We start from the raw sequence: 28000 nt of genomic DNA, 5'->3' as shown, positions 1-28000 counted from the left end.
AACTCGAACTTAAAACCGTCTCTAATGAGTCAATTTCTCGCTACATGACATGCATAAAACCAATCTAAGCAAAAGCGTGTAAAAACATTACTCAAACTATTAAAGTACTGAGAAAAAAAATTGCATCACTAAAATCACATATCGTTCCAAGAACTTATCTTCATTCCACAAAGAATCGTAAGTTAATGAAAGAAACCTTAGATCCCCTTGAAAATCTTGCCATAAAAAAAAATGTAAGAAACAGAGGCCACTCCACTCTGTAAAAAAGCAAATGTTCTCCAAACATTTACAAATCCAATCAAATACCCACCTTTATGATGAAGACCAACATGCATCAAATGACCCAAACAGATAAAAAAACAGCTTCACAACCCCTGAAAAAGAAACCCTGAGCCTCTCATTGCTTTCCTTTTCACAGCATTTCCAAAGCCTAAAGTAAGCATCCCTTGCACACCCAACAAAAGTTGGGATTACAAGAATCATTTTTGTAGGTTTTTCACACCTATGTAAAGTGAAAGGTGAAAAATAATGATAATGGAACTGAAAATATACTGAGCAGAGAGCCAAACTAGAGAATCACTAGCTTTTTGAAGGCCTGTTTTCAGAAACCACATTTGCACCATTCTTGGCTTTGCATTCCATTTTTGTCGACCTTATTTTTCGTATTTTTTTAAATTAATCAGGACATTGTGGAAAATCTCAGATCATATATCATTGCAGAGAAGGAACATAAATACTAACTTGTTCGGTAAATTTCTACCCATGACACGTGTTTTAATCTTGATCACACTCGCTGAACTCAAGTCTCTTACGTCTGGTGTTCATAACAGGAGTAACCAAAGAATTTTCATAAGCATTAGGCTCTATCAGTCGAATCGGTGTTGAAGCAGGATTGTCCAGGACTAAGTTAGTTTCATCCGCACTAAGTTCCTGCATTCGCTTATAACAACGATACACATCCTCCTGTTGCATCAAAATGCCATCAGGAGATTTCCAAAACATAATCAAGCAATTGATGATTTTCAAAAACCCGAAACTTACAATATTGAGAATCCCATCAGCAAAAGAATTAATATTAGTTTCTAGGCCCTGCCTTGTGAGATTTTCGTCGAGTGCCAACAATGTGGCTGCTGCAGCTATGACAGATGATCTCTGATTCATTAAATTCACATCTGCACAAAATTAAACGTTCACAATACATATGCAGATGTGTATTACTCCGTCTCAAAATATCAGTCTTGTTTAAAAAAAAATACTATCCCATATTATTTGTCATCTTCACAAATCAATACAACTTATACATGGATTTTTATTATTTCAATATTGACTAACACTGATCCACACAACAGCAGTCAATGTGTACATTAAGAAATCGAGGATGACAGTAAATAGAAATAAGAGTACTAAGCTGAATGAACAAGTATTCACCTTTAACTACTGCAAATATGAGATGTATTGGCACCACATTTCTTGGTTCATTCTTGTGCCGAAATTTAGAAATGAAATAATGAAGATAGCGAAAAGGAGTGATAAAATTCACTTGCCATTCCAATGTATTCAATACCAGAAACTCCATCCTCTGTATCGTTTTGCTCTCAAAATTATAATCTTCCATTGGAAAATCCGCGAGCAAAGGAACATTGCATTCCTCCATCTTTGCCGCGATAGATAAACAAGCCACTGATAATAATCTTACAGCCCAGTACTTCTCATCCTACAAAATACCAGTAAAGATTATCACATAATTTCATAGGCAATCCGATCCCAATTAATAAAATTAAATCAGGATCCGCTGCATTAATTCTGGTACGTTAATTTCAATAAAACTCCATAAAATAAAAATTATATATAATTAATCATAAATGTTTATGTGACTTACATCTATCATTCTCAGGGAAAGAAATTTATCAAAATAAGTCACCGATAAATATGCTGTGTGAAGTTGAAACCCCATCAATGTTATTGCCTGTTTCACAACAATGCAATTCAGTTGCATGACGTTTTGTGCATCAGATACGACCTTTTTATTAAAAATCAAATACAACGAGAAAAATTGATCAAGAAGACTAACATTGAAGATCCATTTGATCGAATCCGAACGAGCACCCGCAATCCAGTCACCAGTAGTAATCACCAAAGAAGATTGGCTACTGAGTTCTCGATGTAACAATAGTTGAATATATTCATCATCATCTTCATCACATGGGTTTCTAAAAAACATATCCATGTCTTTCTGTTGTTCACCTTTTTCATCATCTAAACTGTTGGCTTGATCAAGAGTAAAAGGAATAGCATGCGAACCCGCCATGAAACTAGGCTGTTATCTCTCTCTCTCTCTCTCTCTCTCCCCGTGCCTCTCTCTGTCTCTCTCTCCGTCCCTCTCTCTGTCTCTCTCTCCCTCTCTCTCCCTCACTCTCTCTCTCTCTCCCCCCCTCCCTCTCTCTCTCTCTCTCCCTCCCTATCTCTCCCAATCTCTCTTTGTCTCTCTCTCTCTCTCAACCTACATTCTACAAGCAAAGAAAATCTAGGAAGTGCGGCATACATATAGCACCGATATTAATGGCGCCAAAATAAGTGGAGATATATTCTGATATCATTTCTTGATTCTCTCCTTAATTTTTTACCATCATCTTCTATTAAATTCTTTCAATAAAAATAATATCATGTGTGTCTAGGTAAAAATAAATATAAATGTGATTGGTGGAAAGGAAAATTGTTTAACAATCAACGCAATTTTGATTCAATAATATCTCTCTCGCTCTTTTTATAACACCGACTTTATTAAAAAAACTGAGCGTGTAAATTTATTTAGCTGTTAATTTTTTTTTCTATGGTGTGCTCATGAGCACACAATAAGCACAAACTTTGATAGTTTTTTCTTGTTTTGATTGGTTTACACCCTTTTAATAACGATGGCCCCCTGCATTCACACCAATCAAAACACACCAAAATTCTGAGTTTCCGTGCTTAACATGTGTCCATGTGCACACACTAGACAAACCGATTAAAAAACGGGAGAAAATTACATGGTGAAGCTTTGGGGACAAGGGTGGCAATGGGGAGTGTGAGTGAGGTTTGACTGAGAGTGTTAGCATGAAAGGACACTTAATAGACAGTGGATATGTCACGTGCGGATCAGGGGTGAATAAATCATTTACTACTGACCAGTCAAACCTAATTATCTGTAGCAACTGTTGCTTGTGCTGCAATTTTTTACCGACTCTTTTCCATTTTTGCTGTTTTACGATGTATTTACACCTGTGCAGGACTCTTTAGAATGACCAGGAATGGCAGGACTCTCTGGAATGACCGTGGTCAGTGGGCAGGGCTTAGCATCAAAGAGAAACTGAATGGGATAGTTTCCCCGTTATAAAATGACAATTATTTTGGTTTAATACATTTTTATTTATTAATATTCAGATTTTCAAAATTTTCTTATATAAATAAAAATATAAATCACAAACTTTTATCAAAAAAATTTATGCCCAATTCTTAATATTTCTCATGAAAAATAACAGTCGCGAATCTTGACGATAAATCAAGACACTCTTATGACCGCACATCATTTAAGTCATTCCGTCTTAATATGACGCGTAACATTTTTAATAATATCTCTGTTATTTTGTATAACAAATCCCACATACTTCAAATTATCAAGTTTGCGGAACTGTATTATCTGTAATATTGACCGCTACATCTTTTTCATTACGCTTCTCGCTGATATTAGCTCAAAAATATGTTGCTTTTTAATGATTCAGACGAAAATTTTTTGTTTTCAAAACTATATGTGACTCTTCTAATTTTACATTGATTCTCCTCCTAGACTCCATCAAAAACACAATATCATCAATAAAAGACTTGAATCATGAGACATAATCTTCAATACTAATATTCTGAATAATCACATCCAAAAATTAACTAACATGTAATAGACTCAATACTGATCTTTTATGCAATCATATTTCAATTGAAAAATATTGAGTATCATCACCAGTATCCGAACACCTTATCCTTATTCCTGAATTCATATTTTGAATTATACGTATAAATAACAGCGGTCCTCCTTCCGCATAATCTCGTCTGATAACGTTATCATATGTCTTTTTAATATTTATAAACACCATATATACATCCCTTCTATTTTTTTTTTTGATAACAAGGAATCAATTCATTAATTAAAAGCCATACGGCATCTACAAACACAATCGAAATTGGACAGACGTTGAAGAATATCGTTGTTGAATCCTTCTTTCTTGGAGAGGCAACTGAGCGATTTGAAGATGATTTGAATATACACACTTGTTTCCATCTGATTGGTTTTCACCTGAGGGGTCGTTTGGTTCATGGTATGTGGAATCAGGTATGGGGTTTGTCCATTCCAAACCCATACCTGGTGTTTGGTTGATGAAAATATAATCTCAAACCCATACCTTAAACCCCCAAGGTATGAGTTTTTGATACCTAGGTGTAGAGGTGGGTATGAGATGGAGGTATGTGTATCCATTCATTTTTGATTTTTTTGTCTCTATTTAAGTAATCAAATATTAATGTTTTATACAAAATTAAATCAATGATGCAAAAATATATAACAATAATAATTTTATTAATTTTTTCAATTAATATAAATTAATAACTTATTTTTTACAAAGATTGCATATATTGATTCCAGCACTCAACCAAACACATGATATCAGATATGATACCTCAAACCCATACCAGCTTAACCCCATTCCTCATTCCAACCCGATACCACTCTTCGAACCAAACGACCCCTGAGTGTTCTGAACAATCGACCATAGATGCGATCCCATAATAACCTTCAAATTTGAATCAAACCCATGCAAATCATGCCGATCTATAACCTCGGTCATGAAGAACATCAAAACACACCAAAACAAAACAAACCAACTCTCACAAGAAGGAGAGACAAACAAAACCCAAATAAATTGGGAACTTATTGAATGAGAAATAAGATTTCAAAACAAGAAAACAGAAAAAAAAGAAATTGGGGCTTTCCACCAGTGAAAACCGATGGAAGCCCCTTCAAAAATCTTTAACGGAAGCTAGAGAGGCTAGGGTTTTGAGAGAGAAGGAGGTTACAAAGAGAGGGATTACTACATCCCTTCTATAGTCTCGATATTTTTTCATAAGAAAACGAAGAAAATAAATCTCTTCTCTGTCTCGAACATACAGAAATCAAATTGATTCTCGGTAATTTCAACAACCCTCCTTATCCTAATCTCAACAACTCATTTCCATAATTTCATTTTAAATTACTTTAATAAACATATTAAATTCAGTAGTATTGTTTGACGTCAAATCTATATAAGCTAACTCAAAAAAATACTCCTTCCGTTCTATTTTAGTTGTCACATTTGATTTTGTGCCGATTAAATTGACCAAAGTTTAACTGAAATTTATTAATATTTTATCAATTGAAAAAATAAAAAAAAATATGTCACCAGAAATAACTTTTAATCTACATTAACATGTAATTTTCAGGTTTTTAAAATAATGAAAGAGTGATTTATAATCTTTGGTCAAAAATTAGTCAATTTGGCCAACAAAAATAGAAATGTGACAACTAAAAAGAGACGGAGGAAGTAAAAATATTATTAATTAATAATTAATTTTAAATTTCGACAGCACCACCAGACCTCATGACCAGATAAATGTAGGCGAATATACATAATCGACTGTCAGCATTGATCTCATCAAGCATCAACCGACATGAACTGTACCACCATAGTCCAACGGCTCCGTCTCATTTCTAACTATTTTATTCGACCACTTTTCAAAACTAACCAGTTTTTTTTCGAGCTTTCAAAACTAACCAGTCTAATTCAACGAGAAACCAGTCTAATTCAACGAGAAAGCGCGACCCCCACCGAAAATCACTCCAGTAAGGGTCGCACTTTGAAAGAGCGACCCATGCTGAAGTTATTGTCATATGGGTCGCTCTTTGAAAGAGTGACCCATATGGGTTATTTTAAAAAAAAAAATTCAAAAATCGGAAAATATTATTTCAAAGGGCGACCCATATTATTTATATTATAATATTTTATAATATTATTTATATAATGATATAATATAAAAATATTTTATATTATATAGTGATACATTATTTGTGATATTTTATATTTTATATTATAAAATATCACAAATAAACTTTTAGAAGACAGACTTCGTCCGTTGGATAAAGTAGTTTCTGAATCGTCACTGCTGCTTATGGCTCTTTCCGAGCCATACTCTTCATCATCCTCCTCGTTCTCCAATGCAAGAGCTATAGCTGCACCTCTTTTCGGGGTTTGACGAGCCGGTGATGGCTGTCTACCACTCAAATCGTCCTCGTCCACAACCTCTTCAACAACAAAACGACCCGTATTACTCGAGCCACCACCATACTCTCCAATCGTCCCGTAGTTGTAGCCGCTAGACCACCCTTGCATGCCCTGGCTTTGTCCATAGTTTCCCCCATAATCGCCTCCAAAACTCCCACCGTAGTTTTCAACATAATTTGAAACTTGGCCACCTGCAGCGGTTTGTCCGGTTTGTCCATAGTTCCCCCCATACTCGCCTCCATAGTGTTGGCTGGGTTGAGCAATACTCTCGGCCTCGATAAACAATGATACGTCTCCACCCAAGTGAAATCTCTCGGGGATACTTAACATCCTACGAACATCGTCGTCCGATTTAACAGACTTCACAAAGAACCCCGAAACGAGGTTACTAACCCCGATTCGAGGATATTTCACACTAAGCTTGACATCCCAATGATGCCTACTTATATGCATCAACCCGAACACCATATCTCGTAGTTCTTCAAGTGAGCTGCTCAATTTCACATACATCATTTCTTTCGGATCTAAGGTGTAGAGAACATCGTTATCTTGTTTTATGATTTCACCTCCCCAGAAGAAATTAACGTTTACGTATCCGTCCATCTTTGTTTTTGAAGTGTGTGTTTTTTTATGATTTTCGTGTTCGGCTAGGATTTTCTCACAAGGCAGATTGATAATATGAGGGAGAGTTTGTAGTGTTTGTTTTTCTGATTTGGTTTTGGTGCATAATGAAGAACACAAAATGTTGCTTATAAGGACACAATTCAAAAGAAAACACTGTGCTTGAACAGTGGATGCATTTGCTTTCTTCACTTAATGGATTTGCAGAATCGTCCTCTCACCAAAAAAGTGATTCTTTCAGCAGTAAAAACATGCATGAATAGTGGATGCATTTGATTTTTCCAAATAATGGATTTGCAGAATCGTCCTCTCACAAAAGAAGTCATCTTTCAGCAGTGAAAACAGGCTTGAATATTTGATGCAGATTGCTTTCTCTACTTAATGGATTTGCAGAAAAACGTCCTCTCAGCAAAAAAGTGAATATTTGAGCAGTAACAACAGGCTGGCTTATTGAATTCTTGAATGATTTCAATGAAGTTGGCAGCTTTGTCCAGTGTTAAATCAATGTTTTGTAATAAAAAGCTAAAAAACCTACTGCCTTAGATGTGACTATACAATCAAAATTATTTGCACACTCCTCAAAAAATAATTCTCTGCATCACATTTTAATATTAGGTAAATAAAACTTTAAATATTAGATAAATAATTAATAAACTATAAATATTAGGTAAATAAAAATATATTAGGTAAAAATTAGATAAAGGAAAAAATATTTCCGAATTAAATTAAATTAAAAAATATAATATTACAATCTATAATATTATATTATATCATTACATAATATAATAATATAAAATATAATATCACAAATAATGTATCACTATATAATATAAAATATTATAAAATATTTTTATATTATATCATTATATAAATTATATTATAAAATATTATAATATAAATAATATGGGTCGCCCTTTGAAATAATATTTTCTGATTTTTGATTTTTTTTTTAAAAAAATAACCCATATGGGTCGCCCTTTGAAAGCGCGACCCATACTTATATATTTATGTTTGGGTCGCTCTTTCAAAGCGCGACCCTTACTGGAATATTTTTCTGGTTTGGGTCGCGTTTTCTCCCCTCATTTAGACTGGTTAGTTTTGAAAGCTCGAAAAAAACTGGTTACTTTTGAAAAGTGGTTGAATAGAGTGGTTAGAAATGAGAGGGAGCCATAGTCCAACTACTACGAACTCTTCTTCTCCATAGTTGACGCAGCATGGATCAACCACATGTAAAATCTACAACAAACTTTCTTGTACTTGTTTCATTAGTTTAAAAAACACTTATTAACGAGGTTGTCTGTTAAATATTCTGTTACATCTAAGATTTGGCAAGTGTCACCTATATGTTGGGTTTCACATACTTTAATCCAATCAAGATCACATTTACTTAGATACATGTCAGTAAATATTCAATTTTTACTATTAAAATATATGTGCCAATGAATAAGTTTTTTTGCCATAACCTTCCCACTTTCTACGAGAGATAATAAAAAATAACATTTGACATTAATAGTACTGCCATTTTCCTCATAAATTATGTTGTAAAATAATTTAATAACAGGAGCTCACTGAATTTCCCACATGTTATATAACTTAATTTTTTTGTAAATTATGTACTCCTGTAAATGTACAGAAGATAAGTTTATTAAATATTCTGCATATAATTTAGTACGAGGTGATTGGCAAGTGTTCTGGTGATATATAGCCTCACCCAAGGCCTAGGCATGAACAATGCAAGTTATTAAATAATTAACAAACTAGCATATCAAATATTTGATTAGCACTTAAAATTAGATCTTAGATTTTATTTGATAAACATATATTGACTTGGCAATATATTATTTTGTCAAGGTTGACTTGGCAATATCAAATTAGCCTCCCAGTCTTATGTCGTAGATCTAAGACGGAGCTAAAATTTTAGTATAGTGAGATAAGTATATTAATAAAATATTAGTGTACAATATTTACATATTTATATTATGATTTTTTTATATTTGAATTTTGTTGACTGGATAAATAATGACTGAGATAATGTAACAGAGAGGGACACTGGAGGGAGATCATAAGATACTTCATGGAGATATGTAAATTATTCCTTCCGTCCCTTCAATTATTTATCTTTCATAAAATATAATTTGATAAATTTATTTAAATTTTTTTCCTTCTAAAGAAAAAATTAATGTTTAAACTTTTATATAAAAAAATATTTATAAATAAGTTATGAAATCATGTTTTATATGCATCTTGAAAATGTGCAAAAAAATTGTAAAATTGATCAGGAAGGATACCCTACATCGCTGGATATTTCACATAAAAGATCAAAAACTTGCATTCATATATGCAAAGCCCAGGCATATAATTCTACGAGGTCTGGTTCATGAGAATCATATGTTAGGGTATACTACCAACGAGGAAAAAAAATAGTTGATGGATTAATCTTAAGTTTTTAATACACATATATGACGCTACAATGTCATTTAACAGAAAACTGATCATTTTAGAATTTCTGTCAACAATCGATTAGTATGGAGTATGGACTATGGACCAACCCCTTTCAACAAAAAGCAACTACTAGATGCAGGTATCTTTCTACATTAATAATACTCTCCTAGTCTCCTACCTTGTAGCAAGCAATGATAAACTAAAGAACTAAAAGAATCTATTCCTGTAGGGTTGGATTTCCAATTTCTTGACTGTCATTTGAGATTGACCTCATCTCCTTTGTTTTCAATAAACTTCTTCAGTTGCTATTTCCCATAACTCTGTGGGCAGTATGTTCACATGGTGGGTTCTTTTCTTTACTTCCAACCGAACCCTACCAGCTCCCTTAATATTTGTACAAAATACATGCAAGGGACTCCTAGCTAAACAATGGAACATTATCATTCCTTTCCATTATAGTCTGATAATGTGATGTACTAAATTGGGATAGTTATAGATACCAAGTTAGATCAAGGAAACTCTTGATCAGGTTCAACTAGTAAGAGGTCTAAATTTATTACTACCATAACCACACGCCATCATTATATCATTATAATTTCAACACTTAAAAGAAAGTGAAGATGACCGGTTTCTTTGTCCACGAGTTTGCCTATACACCAGATACGATTTACAAAATATAACCAGTCAACGCACCTCACGTTGCAAACAATCCATGCAAACAATCCAAGTTTACCACATGCTAAAATGACAAGCCCATCAACTAATCCCTGATTGGATTGATATCCTAAATGATAAATAATCCATGCTCTAACATTGCAGTGAGTTCAAAGTGCTAGAAATTTTAAAGAGATATTTATCTGAAATAGTTGTATTGAAGACAGTTTAAACATTGTCTAAAATGACTACCCGATCAGATCAGAGTTCAAAAATAAATTTTGTTATTTGTTTATTTTCTAAATGGGACAACCACGGTGATGCTGATGTGGTATTAAATCCCCTAAATCTACACAAACACCATATCAGCTAGTATACAAAACTATTGCTTCTCACGGTCAAGTAAACTAAACATAAGAGTTCCTATCTAGGAGCCTGAAGTACATGGTTCATGTAGCTCCTACGCACTGAACTTGTACGTTCTTAACATTGATGATAACATTCTAATGTACACATCAACAACCATTCCATAGCTGGCATATTGCTGATCTATTGACAAAATGTTTGCTAAACAAGAATCCACTAATTTCAGGTAGATCAGAGGTCATACCCATTCAAAATTTGTTTCCTTCGGCAAAACCAAAGCAACAAGGCAATCTGTTGAAGTTGGACTAATAGAGAGCATGGACACTACTTCAGGTGAGTAAGGGAGAATGAAGAGGAGCCTCGCCCACATGGGTCTTGCTGCTGGAATTTTAATTACACCAGCGCATTCCCTCTGCTTTAAATATGAAATAAAATCCTGAAACTGCAAAATAAATAATTATTGATATACATTACAACAGCTGTATTTTTTGATTACCAAGACAAACATCAAGGCAGTTGCCAAGAAAGTAAAGATATAAGAAGTGGACAAGGCACTGCTTGCTTCATAAGCTACATTTGAAAAGAAAAGAAAACTATGGCTTACGGACATCACACATGATGCAATGCAAGTGTGCATTTTTCACTGAATAATTCAGGTCCCGATAAGAGGTTCAATGGATTTACAACTCTATTTTATAAATTAAATAGAAGTACAGAACAGAATGATAATAAATATGCCCACTGTGATAAAATTTCAGCGACATGTATATATACATTCTCTTTATAAACAAGTGTGACCAATGTTGAAGTCGGAAAATGAAAACGAACTAGAGAAGCCATAACTAAAAAATGTAGAATAAATATATATGACTTACTCCTTTATAATCTCCTGCGGCAGAAGGGAGCAACTGGCATACTTCTCTCTGCATTGCATTTAAACCCATGGTTATATAAGCTCCAGTTCAAGAAACCATGATATAAGAAAATACACAATGCATAGATAATCCAGGAAAGAATAACATATGGACTAAACTTCAACCACTACATTAAACTGATTAATCCACTCTTGCTGGAGAAGTGCTCACAAAGATAAGATACGAAATTTGTAAACAATTAAGATTTGGAAACCTAACCACTAATTCACCAACTAAAATAGTTCTTAGAGTAAATAATTAAATAAAGCATTTGAAAGGTCACATTACTGATTTTCAGTTTCTATATTTAATGCATGTAAGATATATGTTTCTCAAAGTAAACATTTAACCAAGGGAACCATAATGGCAATACCACGTAATACAACAGTTGAAGTCTAAGGCACCCCTAGACTTGGTAAGTTGTGATAAATATGGGAATGGCTAAACCAAGAATTTGGCAACTCCGACAACATAAAATTTTATTAGGATGCTACAGATAAATCTGCTGAAAGAAAGCTAGTGTATTGCATTCAGCTTGCCCATAGGAGTGATACAACTTGGTATGTAACAAACCCGTACCGAAAAGACTCCAGATAGTATTTTCGTACCTTCTAAATGTCTGCCAGTACTTATCTAAATATACACAGTATTATTATGATCAGAATGAGATCTAGAAGCAAAGTACATACACTAAAGTACATACACTAGCATCACTAGTAGATCCCCTGGGGGAAAGGAATGGGATTCTAGTATTGACAGGAGGCATCCATTAGTCTATTTTACCAGCAATATAAATAGATTAAATAAAGACGAATCTATTGAGCATTTTCATGCCTAAATCGACATTTAACCACTCACTTTGTGTGCTGGTGTGCTAGAAAAAGTTGTCTTCACATGTCGAAAATCCGTGCGCTTTGTCATATCTAATTTAGCTGGCCATCTGCACAAGTCAACCAACAAATGATCAGATAATACCCTTTACCCATAGAAGTTAGAGATGGTTTACATTAGAACCAAGTCACTACTTACTCTGCAGGTTCTGAGGAAGCATTTGAATACTTGCACATATCAGAATGAAGCCTTTGTGCATTAACTGTACAATAATGAACCCCACTTTTACTCAATGTACCCTGCCAACTGTGAGCTATACATGGTCCTGAACTGACCACATTAGAGTACTCCCTGGGTGGAAGGGGTGGCGGAGAACTAGGTGGAGGAGGAACTACAGGTGGAAGAGATTGAGGTAAAGGAGGAGGAGATGATGGTGGAGGTGGCAACGGAGGTGCCAGCTCTGGCTGAGGTGGTACGTTTATCAAAGGGGGTGGCACAGCGGGACGAAAGAATGTCTGATCAAATTGCTGCACTGAGCTTCCTGGCATTTGTGTAAGAGGAGTCACAGACGGAGGTAGAAATGGAGGCGGAACCACTGGAGTATGAATAATAGTTGGAACTAGACCCACTGAGGCTGGATTAGGCGGATGAGGATTACTCAAGCTCCGTGCCTCCCAGCAATTGCTTAGAGGAAAATAAGGCCTCATCGATGAAGATGCATAATTTGGCTGTGGAGGTAAAGGTGGTCCCTGTGATGCAGTGGTCATGAAAGAATGAGTCCCTTGTGCAGGATAGATTTCTGTTTTAGGATTATTATACGTCCACATTTGTTCATTAGCAACTAAACCCCCACGACTACCTGAAAAAATTCATGCTTTAGAATTATACTTCTACACCAATAACTCACTAATTTGTTAGTATAGATTATCTTATAACACATTTTACCTCGTGGAGAATCTGAATTGCAGCTATCCTGTTTCACTTGGAGAGATGTGCCATGGTGCTTCCCAGGATAACTGTTTGAACAAATATGCAAAAGCTTACACGGGAACAGTGACATCTAAAAAACATACTACTGAGACTAGAAGTTAACTGAATTTAAATTTTGACAAGTATACAAACTAAAAGTTTACTACCTCACTGGTAACTAACATAAGACAACAAGTTGGTTAGGCTTGAAATTCTAACAGCTTCATTTCAACAGAAAACTTCGACATGGTGTTAGACCTAGGTACTTTTAAAGCCATTCTGAAGATATTTTATCCCTGCCACTTGCAATTGATGCTGTTGGGGCTAAATTGAAGTCAAAACCAAGAGCACAGGACCCACTCATAACTTACAGTCTACTGATATAAATGAGAGCAATGACTTTAACATTTAGAATACTGGCACAGCACTACACGGTCTCATTAGTTATAACTTATATGTATATATAGCTCTGTAAATTGCCTAATTCTCCTTCTGGGGCTTCGACTGTAAATTGCAACTTAGAGCGCTCATCCATCACAGCAAGTTATGAGTCGCGATTCACAGTAAGCAAGAGGAACTCTAGACAATAATTTTTATAGAGAGAGAGAGAGAGAGAGATTGATTTTGCATACCTAAATTCAACTTGGAAGAAAATCCCTTGAGAAGCACGTAGAATCTTCAAAACGGTACTTGCAGCATCTATGCTACTGCATTCAACATACCAACCAAGTCCCGTAGGCATATATGCTCTGGTTATACTCACAACTGAGCCTACTCCACTTAGTGCAAGATTACAGATGATCATAACCTCATCATCAGTGACACCTGAGGAGTTGCTCTTCGGGAGGCTGATCCAAAGAGTGTTTGTTGGTAATCCATCTTCTCTCACAGAAGCAGCTTGATAATTTCCGTTATTATAGCTTTCACAATAATTTCCGTTAGATGCAATATTATATTTTGCACGTAATGATGCAAGTAAAGTACTCAGACTTGACATTTTTGTTCTGTAACTCTCAGAGGGACTCTCAAGCACTGTTTGAGCATGGGGTGATTCAGTAAAACTATTACCAGACTTGCTTCTAAAGTAAGCAGGTGTGATGGGCCCATGTCTCGAACTTTCCAAGTGCATTCTTGCATTAGCCGGGCCAACATTTGAAGGTAGAAGATACTTGCAGCTTTCCTTACGCCACTGTCTAAGATGTGCCATCACATTTGCTGCTTCTTCAGGGTTTCCAAACTCCATAAGTACTGCCATTTCACTCCTAAGATCAGTAAGCATAAGCGGGCCTTTGTAAACCACTTTCTTAATTTCATGCAGAATCTCATCCTTGGCCCATTGAGTTGGAACATTTCCAACATAAACATGACAGCAAGAACCAATTGCAACACCATTTATAGCCCCCCTTGTGCCTAATCCTATATCCAAGAACTTTACATGGAGAGGAGCACCCCAAGGAGCACATCCCCTCATATATCCCCTGGCCCTTACTGCGTCCATTAAGTTTTTGTACTCAACTGATGCAAATCCCTTATAAGGATGGTATAAGAACTGCTCTGTTGGACCAAACTTTTCAAATTGGAACCTGACTAGTGCTTCAGATGCATCAGGGCCCAAAGAACCCAACCACAGTCGTCTTGAAGCTGAAAAAATATCCATTGCTGCTGGATCCCCATCAGAGAACCAACTCCCGTGACTTGTGGAGGGGGATGGCAGTGGCATATGAGGTTGAGGAGAGTCGAAAGGCAATTGTAAATGGCCAATAGAACCTGCAGAAGATTTTAGAGGTAAAGCTAAATTTCAGTTAAGTTGCAAAAGTTTTCACTTTTCACTATGATGAAATAACTAGTACCTTCGAATGAATTACTCCTCATGTCAAATGATTTTCTCCTAATAGGAGAATGCATCTGATTATTTAACAGGTCTCTTGGTGTAGAGGATCTGGGTCGCAATACCTCCCCAGCATCAGATGTGTCAAAATCCATGGATCTTGGTCCTCCAACATCAACATTCGATCCAACTGTTACGCGCATAGGGGTTTCAGGAGAAATCAGTGGACGTGAATCTGTCAGTTTTTGATCTAATAACTTTTCAGTCAAGTTATTAACATACGGACCATCTCTTCTGCAAATTTCAGAATTCTGTCTTTTGAGGCCCAAATATTGTGCACTGAAATTCTTGGATGCAATGGAATTGTCCTCGATGCTATTTAATTGATCATCCGCAGCCTTAACCTGTTCAGCAAAGGACTGAAACACTTCCTCCAGAAGAGAGGTGATTTTGGAAGCAACTTGTGATGATGCGGAAGTACAGAACTTCTTATACCTCAAGAACATCCACTTTCTCAGTGGTAAATTTTTGCTAACAACCTGGATGAATAAAGTCGAGGTACAAACAGAATCACAAGCCAGTAAAAAAATTGATTCATATAGTGAAGTTAAACTCTGATAATAGGTACACATAATGAAGACTATGAATCTTACTCAAACAACTAAACAATCCTACTTATTAGCAGTTTAGCACAAATAAAATTGTTTTTCTGCAAGTATCAGCGAAGCAGACATACATGTCAAACAAAAACCAAGCATAGCATTAAAGAGGACATAAACACTCTCAGCATTGTTTCAGTTGTTGAAAGAGAGAAGATGCTGCTCACAGATGGAAATCAGGAACACATATGTTTCCGCACCTCATCGTCTCATACTCTCCTTAAGACTTCCACAAGCTATGATGACATGACGTTTTAGGAGTATGTCTCCCTGTTCCATATTTCAGGAATGGTATATTATCAGCCCTTAATGAAGAGACAAGACACCAATAAAATTGTTATGAAATTGATCCACATTATTCCCTTCGACCTTCTAACTTTTTTACACCCTCTTTCCTTTCTTGTGAATGTCTGTCCTTCACTTCTATCTAACTAGTGCACTTACAGCTCCTCAGACGACGGTATACTATACACCTATACCTAACCTAGCTCCTCACCCTCTAGTTCATTCTTCATGTGATTCTCAAAATTCTAACATCTCTCATCTTGATGTTCCTCTTTCTCCCACCTCGATATGATATCCACTACCCCCCATTTCTAATATATGATATTGTTTTTCTTAATTCTCTCGTTCCGTGAGATTGTTTCCTATTCATACAGTTTATTGGTTCCAATACAGGATTCTAGTGCGCTGCTAGATGTGAAAAGTTCAATAATAAAGGAGATATATACAAACAGAATGGCGACTGACAACTTGTTCCTGATCCAATTAATTTAACAAGAAAAAGCTGGTCGCAACTGGATACAACCAATAATATAAGCAGCTGGTGGGCTAATGAGAACTACAGGGCTTGTTTTGTAGGAGATGGTCCCTTCGGGCACAATTTGGAGCAAAATGGTCCAAAACAGCACAATTTAGAAAAATGGCCCTTCATGCACAGAAAAACATAACTTAAAATCATGTTTTCAACGAAAGCATTCTAATGTTACTATTATGTTAAACACATATTTTACCAACATTTTTGTAAAATTAAATTTAAAAAAAAGAAATTTAACCAAATATTGTTTTACCTAAGAAAGTACAAATAAAAATTATACAGAGACTAAGCCCAATATATAGGGCCCAAACAAAGTTGTACACTATCTATCAGACAAAGAAGTAATGGAATGGGGTCCACTTCATTGCTATTATCATTGCATTACGCCCCCGGCATTTCAGAAAAAACGCAAGTTTAGAATTTGTTTTATTGTGCTCTAAAGGGCCATTACTTAGAGTTCCAACATATGGGACATTTTACTTCCATTTCTGTGTCATTTGGGGCCTTTTCTCTTGTTTTGTTGCCAGTTAGACATCTATTAGTCCCTGATGTGAGTTCCATACTTCCAATCTTTTGTAAAACAACCTACGGTTATACTTCAAAAAAATATATGCTAACAATGCCTTCCCAAAGAAGAAACATGGTAAATCAGTTATATATAGATAATCCTACAGGTTTCTCAGACTGACAGAGAGCACAACCTAACATCTTGAACAAAACCTTCGATGAACTGAAAGTCTGGTATGGCAACTTAACAGAGCAATGGTTAAGTTCAATCATACAAATCCTATGCAATGCTTATGACATAATACTAGTCACAAAAACAAGTATCTTACAGCATTAGTTATACACATCATACATAGATGACATTGTTTTCAACCCGGATGATAACTGTGTGAGACGTAAAAATTATTAATACTGGTTTTTCAATAGAATTATGGATAAAAACTTTCAAACCAAGGTTTTTTATCATTGTCCAGGCCTAAATATTAATGTTTCTATAACTATTCGGTCTGTCACACCAAAAGTATACCACCAACATTCAAATTGGCACCAGTATGTTAGGGTGCAAGCTTGTTGACTCACAGATTGATGAAATTGCCATCAAATCATAACGGTACAGGAGAGATAGTCAAAAAATATAGAGATACACAGATATTATTTCCCCTCTGGTCTCTCACTAGGAACTAAAAACAGATTTCCAATCGGATTGCGCTCTATATTGCTAAGAGTAGCTCAACTTGATGCACACATCAATGAAATTTTATACATAGATGAAAACTGAATTCACAAGAAATTCACAATAAACTGCAATTCTGTACAAGACTACCACTAAGAAACTGCAGTTTAAGCACTTAATTTGAGAAGTGAGTTGCTTAGTCTTAACAAAAATTCTACCAAAATCCTAGAAAAGAATCAGAGATGCTTAATGTTAAGGCCTCAACGCAGCCATATATAACTAAAAATTAGAGGTCTGATTCCTGAATTCGCACAAGAGCAATAAGGTCCTTTGAGACTTAACTTAAGGATGGTGATTATCGCACATACCATGACGCAGTTATAAAATCAGTTCTAAAATTATTCTACTCCTTTGTTACACAAAAGTATTCTATCTGACCTAGAGAAGTCAACATGTGGAATTTCAACGATTTTACTAAACAAGATAACTGTATTTTGTGTCAAACCAGATATGTATGATGCTATAATACTATTTCAAAGAAATTTCAGTTATCTTTTGGGTTAAAATGAGGAAGTGATCCAACTTTATAACGAAGAGTAATGACAACCAATACTATCAAAAGACTATATTTTAAAACAAACGATAAAAGCTAAAGTTTACCAGTCCCAGCAAGCATTTCTTCAAGATAAGAGGTGGACCATCAGACTTGTGATTGTCGTGTGACACTAGCCCATGATGAGTGATCTCCTCCGTTTCGTGCATTGGATTGTCGGAATCTGTAGACAATACAATTCCACCCTTTTTAGAATCCACGTGATTAGCTACATCATTTGGCTCAAATTCACTTGTAATCTGACGAAGAAAGTAAAGCCCATGATTATGGAGTTCCTCTGTTGCCACTGAGTCACATAGTTCAAAAGAAGCAGCAAGTGCATTTTTAGGACAGCAAAAGAGAATCCAGATAAGGCTTAGTGCACGTAACTTGGATAGCTTGGCCACTTCATTATCGTCTTCAGCTGAAATTTTTTGCTTGAAATCAGAAAATAATGATGTAGAATCTTGCATCTTAAGCACACCTTTATCAACAATATGAAAGAGATCAATTCCATTAAAAGTGGAAACAAAGAAGCTGAGCACATCAATGAAAACACTAGAACAGATGCGCTGAATGACAGACGACGTTGGTGCCTCTGACTGTGCAGCTTGGCAGATCTCCACTAGACCAGAAATGCAGAGAGTGGCAGTCCTACATGCAACCCCATCACCATCTTCTCCTCTATTTATCACAGCTAAGCTGCAATTATGTATATTGATGACAGCCTTGGTAGCAGCTTCTAGAGCAGTCGGACAAAATGATGCATATCTAGGAATAAACTCTGCAACAATACGTTGTACACTTGTACATCCTGCAAGTCAAAAACATAGCATGAGTCTGTAATTCTCTAACTTGTATAGAAACCATCAGAGACCATATAGTGTTCCTAATAACAGACAAATATAGTTAAACAGCGCAACAGATTGGCTAAAAGTCAAAGATGTGGTCACTTAGACACTCGACATATAAGTTCTTTTGGGCTTGTTTGGGTTACCTTCAAAAAACTTACTTTTCACCCTACGGCATTTTATTACTTACACGAAAAATGTAACTTTTGACTTCTAAGTTGTTATGAGTTTGGATAAATTTGTTGATTATTTGTTAACTTACTAGGTATTAAAAAAATAACAATATAACAATAAAGTGCTAAACTTTATCTTTTAATTGTACAGTTTAACTTTTGACGAAGTCAAATTCCAACGACTGGAGGGTCATTTTCTGGTCTTCAAATTGAAAACAGCCAACTAGCAAAGACTTTAACATGAGAATCAAACTATTTCCCTTAATATATATACACAGATACTCACTGAAGTCATAAAAATCTTAATCAGCATACTAGGATTGAACATTGCTAATATGACAGTAGTACAATCAGACTACACTTGCTTATACATGGGTTTCTGGGCCTATACTCTGTTGGTTACTCGTCACCAACAGAGTAAAGTGAAGAGTATACACAGAAATATAACAGATATTTGATGAAAGTTGAAGTAATAACTGGAATCTTGGGAGTTGATAGCGAGTAGGGAATAAAATCTGAGGTAGTTGATATCATTGGTTAGAACTAGATTAATATATTTCATTAAATTAGACGGCATTTAATCATAATCCTATTAGACTTTTAGGAGTATCCAAGTAGACTAATACCATACATGTAGATCATAAAATATAATATTTTTCTGAGTTTTAAGTAAATTCATCACAGATTAATCCCTGTATCCTCTGGCTTTTGCTGCATGTCAGTATCACCATTCAGTAGTAGCCTAGTACTGCATCTATCTTACCCCCATTTATTCTAATCCTACTTTTCACAAGTATATAAACTCACATATTAAATCGAACTGCTAAATAGTTGCTCATATATCATATTATTCAAACTGGAGCTGCTCCCAATATATACCACAGATGGACAAATACCCTTCCTATTATAGCCAAACAGACAAGTAACAATTGATATGTACGATCTATGATGTATACTTGCCTTATAATGATCGCCTTATATTATGTAACTACTCAGATTTAAACTGGATCAAACTTTAATGAATATATATATATATATATATATATATATATATATATATGTATGTATGTATACATGTGTTAGTAGGGAAGCAAAAAAAATATCTTCGGGTCGGAACTTGATAATTACCAAGTCTTGCCAGATTAGGACAAGTTCCAACTTCCGGTGGTTACAACTGAAGAAAAGGAATGCAACAGCTTATTGATGATAGAATACTTCTAGATCATGATAGCTGACTACTATGTTACCCCGTCTCTTTATATAACCTTGAGTACCAGCAGACACTCTCATGTCAGCACAAAAACATGCAAAAAATTTAAATTAAATATTTCCAAGTCCTACCTTGGACACTTCCAGCCGAGCGTTGACATCAACTAAATGGACTAATTTGTTGGAGAGGATTAAAGTTTATATGTGCTTAGTCAACCTCTAATGGACCAAGTAAAGAAGGATCCCAGGCACAAAGCATAGTCTATATAAGGCAGCCATAATTTATCACCATTGTTAAAAGTTTCTAGAGTAGAAGCTAGGAAAGTATCTTCAATTACACTTAGTAAATATTTCCTCATAAGAATGTTGATTATCTGGTTGCAGAGCAAAGCAGTATCCAAAATATTTAGAAGGGATATAATCTCCGCATTTCCTATAATCAATATAGGATATAAAAACTCCAGGGATTTTACCAACCCCCTTTTCTCATGCTCTCTAGATCCTGTTTTATTTCTCACTATCATATCATCTTATCTACCTCTTTTCAAGTTTTCTTCTCTCCTCTCTTAAATAATTTATTCAATGGAACAATGCACTGGGCCTAAAGTATGATATTTAAGGATCTAGAACCTTATTGGAATCTCGTAAGTAGATGACATATAGTAGAGCATGACACACATTCGTTGACATTCATTACATATATAATGGCCACCGATCAATTTCTTAAAAAGAGAGCTTCGATAACCACCTAAAATATTGGTTTTAAAATCAGAAAAAAAATAAAAAAATTGTATTGCCTTAACATGCTTCCAAAAACTCAATTACAGATGATGATTTGTTTATAATTTTCTTCAAGGAAATCTTAATAATTTATAATATTTTGTAGAATCTAATATTAAGAATCTGTTTTACCTGTATCCTTTTCAAGAATTCAGTTTCCAATTCTAATATTCTCATAAAATTTATTATAATGACATCTAGTTGGTCTATAAAAATAAGCAAAAGAAAAGGGTTCAGGTACTCATTTTATGAGAGTTCACTTTGGAACCTTACTCCATATATAACTATATATGCATATATAACTCTACGAAGAAAATTTTAAAAGAAATAACATAAGACTTCAGATTCTGGAAGCAGCAGACTATAGCAGATACTTCATCCCTCTTAATCTTATAACAATTGTATTCTATATACAATGACATGTTTTCCATAATAGGGTATGGGAATGGGATGGAACAAGACAGAAACGGTTTAGCTGGATCTGAATTTGTAGAAAGGACAGAAAATATATTTGAAGTGCTGATGAGTGCTAACTGCATTTAATTAATCAGCTCATCATTTACTTAAATGGGTAGCATGCTGCGTGCCGCCTTTCCTGATTAAGGTTATTAAGAGAGAAACTAATAATATGTAATTTATGTATACTTTTCGTTGAAAAATTCACTTACTATACCTATGTACTGTTTCTTATTGACAATAAATATCTCATAGTATACAATGCTATTAAAGTTCTTGGCTTGAGCGTATACTTCCTTGTGTGCTCATATTCTATAAATAATCCAGTGTTACATAAGGTGGGGTAAATCTAAAGAAGGATTTCCTGTACGTTCATCATAAAAGATTTCTAGATCTCAATACACCCAGTGCCAAATAGCTGCCAAGAAGCACAAGCCATAAACCACATTTTTAGTTATACTTCGTAAAAAAGACTTTTTCCTCTGTGGAATTAATCTGGCCCCTCTTGGTGGGAAGAGTTTAACAGCAGCAGAAAGTTCATCTACTGCAAGCATATAAAGACATCTCAGACACGACTTTCCCGGTAAGAAACACCTTTTTTTCTTATAGAGCTATGACACAATCAACCCCGACGAAAGAAAGGGAACCAGTATATATAATTTGATATGCGCACAGAAGCACAGAGGCCCCCTGGAGCATAAGCGCAACACGTGGATTCATCAAAGACAAGAAAATATACTATATATATGGTATATAATGTAGAGTATTGTTAATTCATAGATAAGAAGACATTAAATTAATACAGCAACCAAATTCATAATCAAATATATTAAAAGTAGAACAATATAGAGTCAAAATGCAATGTTACTCCATTCTACTTCCTCTTTGTCATCAAGAATTTAAGATTCACAAAATCTTCACTAACATGATTCGGATCCTAAACAAAGTCTTCTTCATCATCCTCCTCAATCGCATGTATATATATATAAGAATTGTATGTATATATGAATCTGTATATACAAAATATGTGTATTTATACATGTGTATGCATTAATATGTAAGAATCATAATAAGAAGATGAGTTGAAATTTTGTCCCCGGTTCCATATCTATCGTTCTTGTATGTATATCTGGTCTATATCTATATGTGTTGGCTGCTATAACGGCGTGTAGGGTTTTTTGTTGACCCATTTCCTTTAAAATGACCCATCTTCGCGCTTCTGCGCTTATCTTGCACTTTTTGAACTCCGCATAAGTGCTCAACACACATAAAAGCGAGTGCACCGTTGTGCACATTGCTTCGCATTTCACATGTGTGCACTTTTAATAACACCGAAGGGGACAATGAATTCTCAACAAAGAGGTGCTCGAATTTTGTTTATAGATAGTTCTGAATAAAAATCCTAAAATTTGTTTAATTAAAAAAAGTGAGTTCTGTAACGATGCAAAGCACCACTGCCTATATTTATTTCACATTCATGCAAAAGTGCAGGTACATGTAGAACATCCAACAACTTAAAAGTGCTCTCAAGAATAGTCATATTTATAAAATTACATTCTATCTGTAAGAAAATGTACCTAGAATGGTCTTACTTAGTTAAAGTGGCATACTAAAGTAAGATACTATCTAACAAATGATGCAACTTTTGTACTTATACATAATTAAGGAACAATGTGCACAGAACTATGTTCTAAAGTATACGTATCTTTTATTCATATAGTTATTACAATTAATTATAAGTACTTACTATTAGTGGACCAAAAATCATTACAAGTCGATGTATCACTTTAAGATTACTTCAAGACAACATCTGCTGCAATTGAAGTAAATAACTTAATCTATTAATGATATGTAAGATACATGAATCTTGATATAATTTACAACTTTTTGACTGAAACAAATTCTCTCTTATCCACAACTTGTTGTTCAATTAACCTTCCGCACACTCAACTACATGCCATGCACCCTTTCCTTTTACACATATCCAGTTAGAGAAGGTATACACACATCGTCATGCCTTAAATTGTTGCATCAAACGAGTCAAGTACATCAACTCATTTAAAATTGGAAACAGTATATATATTGCTCTGTAACCATTTCTTTTTAAAACAATTAACAACGCTTTAATGAAAAGACCGTGGGAGATGTATATTGCTGCCATGTATTTACTAACTGAAGCTCGAAAATATCATGTCAATACAAAACAGCTGAAAACACACAGTACCAAAAATAGAAAACATAAACAGATAAACACAAAACAGTTTCATTAGTATCTACAAAAGGTCATAATCCGCACAACTCCAAAAATTACACAGCAATAATTCCAAACATCAGTATCTATCTACACAATTCGATCACCTAGCTAAAACGATCACCGCCTTAAAACCGAAACCTAATTACTTAAATTTTCTCCCAAAAAATACAGTAACAACAAATCAACTTATAAAACACAAAATCCACATAATTTCAAGCTCAAACCCTAAATAATCAATCAAAATCACCACAACATAGATAGACAAGAGAGAGGAGGGAGAGGGAGAGATAGATAGATAGATAGATAGATAGATAGATAGATAGAGAGAGAGAGAGAGAGAGAGAGAGAGAGAGAGAGACCTCGAGAAGCGGTGAGGAGAGCGAGATAGGATTCTTCCAATTTGGGCATAAAATTAGGGTTTTTGTTCGAAATACATTGTTTCAAGAGCTTATAATGTTCATAAACGTTGCGAATCTCCTCTTGGTTCCGTCGCCGGCGCTGTATTTCATCGTCGGAGAGACTTTGAGGCGGCGAATTGTGGCTCTCGTAGAGCTTTCGTTTCTTCAGTGGCTGGTCTGCGGAAACCATGACACTGTGTGTGTTTTTCGAGGGTGTGTGAGTGCGTGTTTTTGTAGATACACATGTGTGTATGTCTCACATATGGAGCATGCTTTTTGTTTTTCTATTTTTGTTTTCTTATGTCGCAGCCTCGTCTCACGTAATGAGTATGAAATGGTGTTTTGGGATTGTTTGGGCTTATGGAGGCCCAATACTCAACTAGTCGATAAAAGAGTTGTCCATTTGAGCCTGCTAGTAGCATCGCGCATTCAGATGAGTTGCTAAACGTGAAAAATAATAAAATAATATATATTATACTAAATATGGGATGTTATTACTTTCCGAAAATAAAAAAGGTATAGATTTTTATAAGGGAAATCTACAAAACTACCTACCTTTTTTTTATTATTTTCAAAAATACTACCTTCCAGAATTATTTTTAAAAATACCTTTTCATAAAAAAAATTCCAAAAATACGGTTTGCAACTTTTGCAACCTCATTTGGAACTCCAGGCGGCGCCAGCCGTGTTGCAACCTCTTTTGCAACTTCATATGCAACCGAATTCCTGATTTAAAGTTCCAGTTTATATATATTATATATATATATCGATTCCGAAAATGAGGTCGAAAATGACATTTGAAAATTGGAACTTTAAATCAGGATTTGTAACTGCATATATGGTTGCATATGGTTGTATTCAGTTGCATATAATTACATTCAGTTGATTCTATTGCAATCTAATGGTCCCGCCAGGGACACACCATACATCTGTTGTTACTTACAGTTTTCAGTTGCATTTAGTTGCAACTGAGGTTGCAAATGAAGTTGCAACTGCAGTTGCAAAAGTTGCCGCCCAAGGTTGCAAATGAGATTGCAAAAGTTGCAAACCGTATTTTTGAAAAAAAAAATTTATGAAAAGGTATTTTTAAAAACAATGAAAAAGATGGTAGTATTTTTAACAAAATAATTTTACAGATGGTTATTTTTAAAAAGATCCCTTTTTATAAACATGAAAGTAGAAATTAACACTTAAAATAATGTTAACAGATAAAATAATAATTTTAAATATATAGTGAGTAAATATACCTAAATTTAAATAATTCTGTACTATTTTAAAATTATTATCGGAGTATAAAATTCATTTTAACATCAAAATTTATTTTCATAATATAGTAATAATTATATATAATTTAGCACCAGTGCTATACAAGTATACACAATTTTAAAATTGTCAAATTGAATCTTGAGTTATTTGATATATTTTGTTCCAATCCTAAGTATTGAATAAATGCTACTAAAATATTTAAAATAATTTGATTGTAGTAAATTCGACTCAAATTTATTTTATTTTACTTTTGTAGGACTTAAGTTTTATTTAATTAAATATGTAATATATATATGTGTGTGTGTGTAATATTGAGATTTATTACAATAATATAAGTGATAAATTATAATAATATAAACTACATTAAGCTCTCAACACTCACTGGCCAAGTAATTTAAATCTCGAACTTGGTTCAATAAATTATTTACATATATCGAGCTCGACTCGATTATTATCGAGTCGAATTCGAGTAGCTATCAAACTGTTTGACTTATTTATGTCCAAATTTATGATAAAGAAAAGGAATAATTATAAATATGTTATTTTTATGTTGTTATATTATTATGTTTTGATTCTTGTACATATATTTGTCAAAAATAGTAATATTTTTTTCAACTCCATTACATACATCTAAATTTAATATTCCCTCGGGAAATTAACATCGCCCGCTTATATAAAATCCATATATTGTCCTAATTTTTTTACACCTGTATCTTTAGCCGTATTTGTTTTGCAAATTACAGCAAACATTTATGTTCTTATATTTGATTTCGTTCAATAAGTTTACCTGAACTTATTAAATCGAATTGAAGTAAGAGATATAATGAAAAAGTTAAGAAATATTATTATGTTTTGATCGATAAAAAAAGTTTGATCGATAAAAGAAATCATGATTTTCTTTGTATGATACAAATTGCGTTTGAAGAGTTTACGCAGTTTATAGATATGTATATAATGAATATTGATGATTCACCAACAAATATAGATAAAAAATATTAAAATAATATCTTTAGACTTCATTATATCAAGTCTATTTAGTTTGAATTTTATATAATCCATTAAAATATAATATATTCAAATAAAGCAAGTGTTTAATATTCAATTAAGGTTTCATAAATTTTCTTAGAAATGATGGCACTAAAAAATTGATGTTTGTTCATATGAATTTGATGAATTGTTTAGTTTTATTCAGGTTTTTGTAATCTGAGAGGGGTGTATTGGATTGAGATTTTAAAGATTTTTTTGCATTCATGAAATCCGAGGGTATTCGATTGGGATTGTTTGAAATCCATTAAAATCTTGAGGTATTCAATTGGGATTTTAAATTATGTTACAAAATCTGGTGGTATTCAATTGGGATTTTAAATTATGCTTTAAAATCCGATGGTATTCAATTGGGATTGTTTAAAATCCATTAAAATCCGATGGTATTCAAATGCTGATGGATTTTTTTTCATTTCATAAAATGATGGATTTTGTGGCATTCTTCAGTGTATTTTAAGTTTTTTGAAATCCCATCAAAATCAATGGGATTTTGAAGCATTGTACCTAAATCCCATCAACTCTGCGACATTTTATCAAGATCCGCACAAAATCAAAATCTCATACAATCCATTAAAATCCATAGACTAAAAACAATCCATTAAAATCCCAATCGAATACACCCCGAATAAAGTAACGACATCTTGAAGGTTTTTTAAGCCAAGTAAGCCCAATTGAATAAGTCTACTGGGCCCAACTGAATAAGGCCAGTAGGCCAATGAAATTCCCATTCTTGAAATGCACAGCTAACTTGTTCAATAATACTAATAATTATATATTTTTTCCAAAGATAATCATAATTGTTTATAGTTATTTATATTATTCTGAAGTCTTTTTTTTTCATCTCAATTTTGAGAGGTTAATCCTTGTTCGAGTAGTTATTTAAAATAATAAAATACATTCGAGATATGTTTTAGTTTTCATAAATAAATTATTACAAAAATAAATGATCATAACGTGAAACTAATTGTGTGTGTATGAAAACATTATGGGTCATGGATATTATATTATTAAACTAGAATTTATTACCACCATTTGAATTGTAATTCGTAATCACCAATATCTGGTATATAAAGATATATACCATCTTGTCTGGCACTCCACTTGCAATGTTCACGACATCTACTACCATCTCTAGTGCTAAAAAACAAAGTAAAAAGTCCTTCTAAATGTGAAGGAGTATGCAAGTCACAAAAGTAAATTTCGCGTACTCCCGGAACAATGTTACCGATCCATGAAAGAGATTTACCGTACTCAATGTCTATTACACCCAAATCGGAGCCATCATTAGATTTGCAATGAGTTGTAAGATCTTGATTTATAATATCGTTGACTAAAATCACCGGTATTTGTCGGTG

At 34.1% G+C, this 28000-nt stretch overlaps 2 protein-coding genes across 2 annotated transcripts; both read right to left on the bottom strand.

Moving 5' to 3' along the window:
- On the bottom strand, positions 1-2666 carry LOC108213802 (cyclin-D5-1). Its single transcript, XM_017385592.2, has 5 exons — positions 2072-2666; positions 1880-1966; positions 1429-1714; positions 1042-1172; positions 1-963 (listed from the first exon to the last, which is right to left on the bottom strand). The coding sequence occupies exons 1-5, from the start codon at positions 2306-2308 to the stop codon at positions 775-777; spliced, it is 930 nt and encodes a 309-aa protein (XP_017241081.1). The 5' UTR covers positions 2309-2666; the 3' UTR covers positions 1-774.
- A 7659-nt stretch (positions 2667-10325) lies between these two features.
- On the bottom strand, positions 10326-24607 carry LOC108214531 (uncharacterized). Its single transcript, XM_017386577.2, has 9 exons — positions 24297-24607; positions 18283-19028; positions 14989-15505; positions 13771-14905; positions 13115-13185; positions 12368-13028; positions 12197-12278; positions 11300-11347; positions 10326-10866 (listed from the first exon to the last, which is right to left on the bottom strand). Exons 1-9 carry the CDS (start codon positions 24523-24525, stop codon positions 10663-10665), a joined length of 3693 nt encoding a protein of 1230 aa, XP_017242066.1. The 5' UTR covers positions 24526-24607; the 3' UTR covers positions 10326-10662.
- Positions 24608-28000: the final 3393 nt, after the last annotated feature.

This window comes from Daucus carota, chromosome 3 (assembly GCF_001625215.2).
Source record: "Daucus carota subsp. sativus chromosome 3, DH1 v3.0, whole genome shotgun sequence".
In the NCBI taxonomy this organism is placed as follows: domain Eukaryota; kingdom Viridiplantae; phylum Streptophyta; class Magnoliopsida; order Apiales; family Apiaceae; genus Daucus; species Daucus carota.
This window is presented reverse-complemented; position numbering and strand designations above follow the sequence as displayed.